Consider the following 8,114-nt stretch of genomic DNA (forward strand, 5'->3'; position numbering starts at 1 on the left):
GTTCAGTGATGTATAAACAAGCAACAGTATTTTAATGTCTCTTACCTCAGTGGAAGAACTTTAGAACTGGTGTGATCTGCTCTAACTTCCTGGTTTTAGTCAGAACGCCAGCAGCAGCGTTCTGGATCTGATTGGTTTTTTAGGCAGATCTGTTGCAGTAATCGATGCGACTAAAGATAAACGCATTGATGAGTTTCTCTAATGCTGAGACATCAGTCCTCTAATCCTGGAAATGTTCTTCAGGTGATAGAAGCCCGACTTTGTAACTGTCTTTATGTGGTTCTGACGGTTCAGGTCAGAGTTCATCTCTACACCCAGATTTCAGGCCTGATCTCTGGTTTTTAGTTGTAATAACTTCTTGTCAGTGTCTCCATCCAGGAAGGAGACCCAGCTAAACACTGAGCGACCGATTGAGGGTTACTTTCCATTTCATAGAAAATCAAAGTCAAACTTAATGGCAGCAGTAGATCTGTTAATGACTGGGATGCAGCTAAACACAGCAGCGCTGAGGCAGGGTGCACTTTCCAAAACAAAGAGCTATAAAGAGAGAACACAAAGCTAATAGTTGCACATAATGTATAAATGCTGAGTGGCAGGAGGAAACGTTGAGGAAGAGTTATCAGTGTGTGTGTGTCTGTATGGTGCAGTAAGCTGCTACTTACAGTCTGATCTACCGCTGGCGTTGAGCCACTATCAGCTGTCTGCCCTCAACAGCAGCCACCTACAGATGCAGCAATCGCCCACAATTATCCTTGTTTCAGTTTGATTGCACATGACACTGTTGAGCAATTAGTAAAACAATGGGACAAGAGCATAATCCGCTCACTCAGCAAATGGTATTGGCGGTTTGAAGCAAGAGTCGGTGAAAGGAGGGTGGCAGGTGTTCGTTCTTGCCGGTTTTATGGGGCTAATCAGCCAACTCTACTCGTGTGTCTTTTGTAAAAGCAATTAAACTCGGAGTAATTTCCATCTTTGCTTTCTTTCCCTGCCGGCCCAGAGTCACCAGGGCCTTCTCAAGCCTCCGCTGGCCAAGAGTACGTCGTCCTTTCCAGCTCCGGAAGCGAACCAGAGCCTCTGAAAGTCAAACAGACGCTGGAAGAAGCAGAAGAAGAGGATAAGCGTTGGCCCAAAGGCAAACAATCAGCGAGGGAGGGAGGCCACAACATGGCTGGCAGCGGCGGCCACCTCTCCTCTGACCACACACAGGGTAAATCCCACCTGCAATCTCTTGCCTTCTCATATCTAGGGAAATTGGCTGGTGCCACACTGTCACCTGCACATATACTGCTGTTTAATATCATCACGCCAACCGATAAGGAACTTTATCACATCCCATATGGGGCTTGGCATTATTATTCTTATTTCCTTGTCGCATCGGGTTGAAGATGGAACCCATTTCTGAGGCCGCCGCCAAATTACAGCACACAACAGGTTTCATGTCCGGTCCCTGTCCGGCAGGTCGAGGAGCTGGTGATTAGCTGCCTTTTTTTTTTTTATAAAGTGGAGTGAGGGCTAATTACATAAAAGCCACTCAAGCTCCTGTGTTGCACCTGCTCATCCCTGAAACACAGCCTGGCTTCCCAGTCCACTCAGGTTTCTACATGTGCCCGTCTGCGCGTCTCAGAGGGACGTAAAGGAAACAAATTCCCAATTACACAGCGTGTAATATTGCAAATTAAGACCTCTGAGTTTGACTGCTTATGTCTCAGTGGGATACACAAAGCAATAAATTGCACTAATTACAAAGACCCTAATTACAGCGTCTGCAATATGAAGACCTTTTAAAAAAGAAACTGCCAGACAAGCAGAGTCTAAGAAAAGCCTGTGACCTGGGTGTTGACTTTGAAAACATGCAGACTGTTTTGGGATGTCTTAGTTGGAACAGTTTATTATAAAGTGAGACTTTAACTCTAATTTCAGAGTTTGAAATTAATTTAAATATCATGAAACGTTAAAAATTTTGTTTAATTTGAAAGACGGTGTAAGTCTGAAAAGCTGCCTGCGCTTTTCAGACTCCTGAGACCACTGTGCTGCTCTCAGGAGTGAGGAAAAGCTGGAGAGGCAGAGTAAAGGTGAAAGGAAGTTACCTAAGAAAGGATAAGGTGAATGATTTTTTTGTTTGAGCCTCTGAAAATCATCTCTATGTGACTCAAGGTGGTTGAAGCTAATGCTAAGTAGCTGCTCATGTACCCTTGCTAGCTTTTTTGCTTAAATCAAGTCTCTACTTCTTGTTAAAAGTTACTTTTAAGTTAGTTTTGTCTTATTTTGTTGACTTGACAAAACAAGACCTGCTCACTTCTATTGCCAACCCGTACGATGTTACATTCATTCTGCGCATAAAAGCTTAGTATACAGTTTTCTTTTGCATGTTTCTGATGAGATGCAGGTCTTGAATTTCATTAAGCTGTTAAATTTGAGTTGGTGAAACTTGCAGAAATCTTGCACATTTGAACTGCTGTTCCTAGATGCTACTTAGACAAACGTCTGTAGTTGTGTAAAGCTGAGAGAGAAAAGGACTCACAGCTGCAACTGCAGTGTTTGATGGTTGAGTCACTTTTGAGATTTTTATCTGTTAAAAGAAATGACGAATCACGTAAACCATAAACATTGAGGTTTATGGTTGTAGAAGGTTAAAAAAGTTAAGGTCTGTGAGTATTTTCACAAGGAACTGTGATTGAACTCCTTTTCTTTCTTCTTTTTTTGCTAAAGACTTAGCATAAAAGCCTCTGAAGCACAAGTGATTTTGGTTTTAACATGCAAGCTATCAACCCCAATTACCCTCTAACATTGTGAGATCAGTGTGCAACACCTTGACAGATTTCCGTTCTTGAATCGTGCGCAGTTTGGCATCTATTAGCGCTCAGACTGTCGAGTGGTTAATTTCCCGTCTCTGTGGCTACCTGTGCCCCCCCGACGCTCAACGATTGAATTCCACCACTGCTTTCCCCCCGCAGAGGCTTCAGCACTACACTCAGGCAGAAAAAAAAGGGAAAAAAAAACCTAAAGGTGAGTGAAAGCCGCTTTCTTTTGAAAAAAAAAATAGAAAAGAAAGAAAATCGCCTCTATTCAGACTTGACTCTAGGGGAGAGATAAAAGCTTCACTGTCGATCAGAAATGGCAGCACTAAAGAGGCGCTGCAGGAGATCCGAACCCCGCACCCCCACGTGCCCTTTAGACGCGCACTTTTTTCCCCCCGTTCTCTCGGTGACGACTAATATCTGTCTGTGAAAAGTTTCAGCCTGGAGTCGTTAAGTAGCATCTTCGGAGAAAGAAGCGAGGACTGGCGCAACAGATGGTATCCACAGAGCTCTGATCTCAGCGTCGCCGAGTGAGTCAGGGATTACAAGAGGACACAGACAGCTCATCGCATTCCCTTCTGAATTCCTCTGAAAACACCCAGAACGCACGACGGTGTTTAATATGAAGACGAAGACGAGGCATCTACATGTTCGTCCTGTCGTCGGTTTATTAGTTACATGACTTTGGCGGTCTGTCTCCACCAGCGGGGGTCTAATACAAAACACAGTGGTTGTCCAATAAAAGTGACCTATGGGGTCAGGAGCGGTGCCTAATGATTTTTCTCTACCTGCCTGTGGTTTTCAGAAGCGAGGAGCTGTCGGCCGCCCCCGCCTCTTGATTGCTCTGAGATTACTTTCCGCACAGCACAGACAGGCAATCACTCCTCCTCCTCCACCACCTCTCCGGCTGTCTCTCTCTCTCTCTTTCTGTCTCTGTCTGTCTGTCGCTCTATCTGCATGCTGTGGGAACATTTAAAACACGGATACCCGTTTGTTCGTCAGCTCAAACGTCACTCATTCTCGAGGAGCGCGGTTAGATTTTTCTTTTCCTTTTTTCCCCTTTTTGTTCCACTGCTGCAAGAAGATGAGATGACTCAGTCCAATTAGGCGTTGTTTTCTTTCTCTCGCAGTAAAATAACAGATAAATCCCTCGGGGTGTTTTGAAGGCACCGTTCATACTGTGTAAGTGACAGTCTAATAAGACGGCTTTGTAAGATGAATTGCCCCCTTCGAATAAATGGCCCACTTAATGCAGCTGGTGCATTCCGCCACTGCAAAAAAGGAGGGGGGCAAAAAAAACAAAAATACTGCTTACAGCAAATATACTGGGGGGCACATTGCAGAGCTGCTGGGTTTCATTACAGATGTAGCAGCCCAGAAGGATGGATGAGAGACTGCTGGTGTCCTAAAAACGTTTTGGTTCCAGGTTTGTTGCTCTGCAAAAAAAAGAAGAAAAAAATGCCTTCGTCTTGTTATCTTGGTATTTTCAGACCCACTGCAGCTGAATTCAGGCTGAGATCAGAACAGTTTGTGCCAGATGGAGGGAAAGTGCAGTAAGGACGACTGCAAACATAAAATTGAAGCACTTTTTCTTTCTTTTTTGCTTAAGGCAGGGGAAGGTATGGAGAGGACTTGTGAGTGTAGATGCACAAAAAAGCACATCAAATATATGTACTCTGAAAACCAACATATATGACTCAAATGTATGAGTTTGTTCTGTTTTATTGAAACTTGCTAATGTCTCTTCAAACAGGCCGTCAAATGTCAGAGTGATTGATCTGAAAAAATTCTACATTTTCAGATAAAATTATATATAAAGTTATTCAGTAAATGTTCTAACTCACTAGAGCTTGTCATCTACGCCTGAGGTAATTATCACCTCGGTTGTAGTTTTGCATCGTCTATAAGCCATTTTGGGACAAACTCCATGTCTTAGAAAGACTTTAGTTGCTTCAGTCCTGTGGCATCAAACTATGAACCCTCCACATTCGTGCTTGATGACTGGGATTCTCAACTTTTCAAAGATTTTCTTATAAAGAAAAGCTGCTACTGAAACAATATGTTGTTACATTATTACATACAGCTCTTTGCAGATGCACTCTGTCCTGGAGTGTGGTTGCCACCAAATATTTAGTCATAGACTTTATTGACATTTGAGCGAAATTTCATTGCAAGGCTCCAATGATAATAAAATGAACAAGTAAATAAGAAAGCAGTCTTACATTTTGTATTAATTAGTAATGTGTGCTTTTCAGTTTTCAGTTTCTTGGTTTTCCCTCTTTCTGCAGGTTTAGAAACAAACTTTTTGGGTGTTTTTGTATACTTGCTATCCTTTTTTCTCTCCTCTGCTCTTTTCTCCCTCTAGCCCTTTAAACATCTCTCCCTTTTTTCTCTTTTACCCTTTTTTAAAGTTTTTGTCTCCATTATATTTGAAATAAACCCAAAACGGTTTCTAATAGTTTTATATATCGCTCTGCAGCAGTTTATGTTTGAGCCATAGTGAGCCCAAATCATGAACTCTCCACTGCCGTCCCTGATAGTTGCAGGATTTATTTTAGAGGTCAAAGCCTCATCATATTCCACCATAGAAATCTAGAAAGCTTTGAAGACGGTTTACTGCCAGTCTAAATTATATATGGTCAGTTTTATGAGTTCATTTGAACGTTTATTTAACTGGAGGGACTTATCACTCGCATTAAGAAGCTGAGTAAGAATATATGTTTGCAGGGTCTGGGAATATTTCCTGTGTTTTTATTATGGCAGCAAACATGCAGCAATAAAAGTATTTAATTAACTTTAAATCCTTTGTGGGCAACAAAAAGCATAGGAGCCTTTGTTTCATTTAGCGCCTTCATCTCTTAAGTTTCTCCTCACATTTCCTGTCTGGTATCAGAGTTGTGTCTAATAACCATAAGTGATCCGCTCTGTAGATGCCAGCTTCTTTTTCCAGTGGATGTCGCTTGTCACACATCAAGCTGTGTCAGTATTTTATCCCCATTACCACACACACATTCTTGGGGAACACACACACCGACACAGCCGAGCACTAGCCACGCAGAGTGATTTAAGGCAAGTATTATCAGAGTGTTATAGGTCATTGTCTAAATGAAGCGTGGTCGAACAGTGGCAGTCTCATTTCCACCGCCTGACCTTTTCTTGCTAGATGCTGGCAGCATGAGCGAGCTACACAGCTGACATTAATGACCTGCTCACTCTCTTCTCTTTCTCTGTTTCTCTCCAGCCAGGCCTGTCATTTTATCACTCTCTTCTTCGCTCTCTTGCCGTGTTTCCAGACGTTTGTTGAAGTTGTGAAAAATAAATTGGAGCTTCCCCGTCGGAAGATGCTGGCGTTACGCTGGTTGTTTTTGCTTTAGTGAGTTCGATGAAAGAAGTCAAGTCTGGATTTATGATGTGATTAGGTGTTAGGCAGCAGGCTATCAATAAAATTTTAAAAATATCACTCATCGTAGCTAGTGATAAATTTAATAAAATCTTTTTATTTGTCGAATATTGCAGTTTTTAGATTTTGATTTCCATATCAGGCTTTTATTTTGTCTCTGTACTCATATTTTTTGGGTTTTTAATTTCTCTGCTTTTTGTTCTTCACATTCTCGTTGAACAGCTTTAAACTGGGTCTGGTTAAATTGCCAAACATTTCACTAAAATCTGCATTTCTTTGTTTTTTTTTTTGTTTTACAAATGATGTGCAGTTTACAAAGTGTGCGTTAAAGAATTTCTATTTGCTTTTTTAAACTAATTTGGCCAGTAAAAATATGATGCCTTTAAAAGCATAATGATAATCTACCAGTCTTGTAATCTTTAAACTACTTTGAAAGATGAATTCTTGTCCTATAAAACGTAAGAGTTCTAATTGATTGGAGCAGGAGTCATCACAGGGTCTGATCAACTAATCAGAAGAGGGCTTAGGGTAAAATGTGGAAAAAAAATATTCAGTGCTGTCATTTTAATATAAAAATACTTATTTTCCTTATTGTTAAATCTTCACATTTTCAATTTATATATTTTTTTATAGGCAAAACGTTGATTTATCATCTTTGTATTAACACTTGAACTGCTTGGCCAAATTAATTAATCTCAGGAGATAATCTAACCCACATTGGAAAAGAATCTTAAGAAAATTCACTGTAAACTAATTTATAACATGGTTATTTTGGGAAATATAACTAAATTGGTTCTTGAGAGTTGATTGGTACCAAATCTCCTTTCACATTTGATTCTGAAGTATCATTGTAGCATTAAATCATTTTAGTCTAATTTAGTTTTAATTAAAATGTGAATATTGAAGGGCTTTAAAACCTTTAACCAAACATTTAGTTGTTTAATCAGTTATATATGAAATATGTTATTTAATCTGCAACAAACAAAAGTATTTCATTCAGTTTTTCATTTACATTGGTATTTAAATGATTCTGCTTTAAAGATAATTTATTAGATGATTTTTGACTAGTTTTGGAGAAGGACTTCAGCCCTTCACATGTTGTTCATGGCTCCATCCATTGCTAATATCAAGAATTTGATTTTGGTTCAGGCAGAAGTATCAGGGGGAATAACCTCAACATTTTGTTCCAGATTCTCTCATAAACGTTTGCGAGCAATAAGCATAAATACATAGTCATTCCTCCAAACTTCCTGAATCCAGGCGTTATATTTTCCCAATATTGTCTTGCATGTAATAAATGCTAAAAGCTGCTGCGGTTTAATGCCTCTGCTGTTCAGAGCATTACCAAAGGAGCAAACAGGGTACCAATAAAGCCAGAAAAGCCAATAATGAACCAATAATATATGCTCAGTAAGATATTAGTCAGCTCCTCTTGTCTCCCTGCAGACTGCGGAGCGGTGTCGTGCTCATCTTCTGCTGCCGATGCTAATGGTGGCGATGATTGCAATGATGAAGGTGACGCCGCCGACCAGCTCGTCTACCCGGGTCTGAAGTTCTGCACCAGCCGGTATACCGACCGGATTTATCTCTACTCCAAGGTACAGCTGCTTATTCTCATCTCTAGTGTGAAAAAACGGTGGAGGGAGAATCATGCTTATTCTTTTCAAGTTTAAGCAAATGAGTCTGGAGATTATTAAATTCTATTTTTTTCATCGTTTGAGGAAAGTTTCATTAAAATCATCACAGCTTTACGAGCTGCTAATAGCAGCAAAGCACCTGCAGTTTTTTCCCCACCTTCCAATTAGCCGGCAGGTCAGAGGTGAAAGCACAGCTTCAGGCAACACTGAGGAAGTCCAAGTTTGAAAGAGAAATCCTATCCCGTTTTATTTATATCCCGTTTTATTTATATTATATAT

The 8,114-nt window shown here is 40.6% G+C and overlaps 1 protein-coding gene across 5 annotated transcripts in view; it reads left to right on the plus strand.

Moving 5' to 3' along the window:
* The window catches only part of zranb3 (zinc finger, RAN-binding domain containing 3), a 98,841-nt gene that overhangs the window by 46,849 nt on the left and 43,878 nt on the right, over positions 1 to 8,114 (plus strand). For all 5 annotated transcript variants that reach the window (XM_008428572.2, XM_008428564.2, XM_008428541.2 and 2 more), the window contains exons 14-15: positions 998 to 1,207; positions 7,645 to 7,796. In XM_008428572.2, coding sequence (XP_008426794.1) covers positions 998 to 1,207; positions 7,645 to 7,796 — 362 coding nt within the window. The remainder of the gene's footprint in view (positions 1 to 997; positions 1,208 to 7,644; positions 7,797 to 8,114) is intronic.

Source organism: Poecilia reticulata, linkage group LG2 (assembly GCF_000633615.1).
Source record: "Poecilia reticulata strain Guanapo linkage group LG2, Guppy_female_1.0+MT, whole genome shotgun sequence".
Classification (NCBI taxonomy): Eukaryota; Metazoa; Chordata; class Actinopteri; order Cyprinodontiformes; family Poeciliidae; genus Poecilia; species Poecilia reticulata.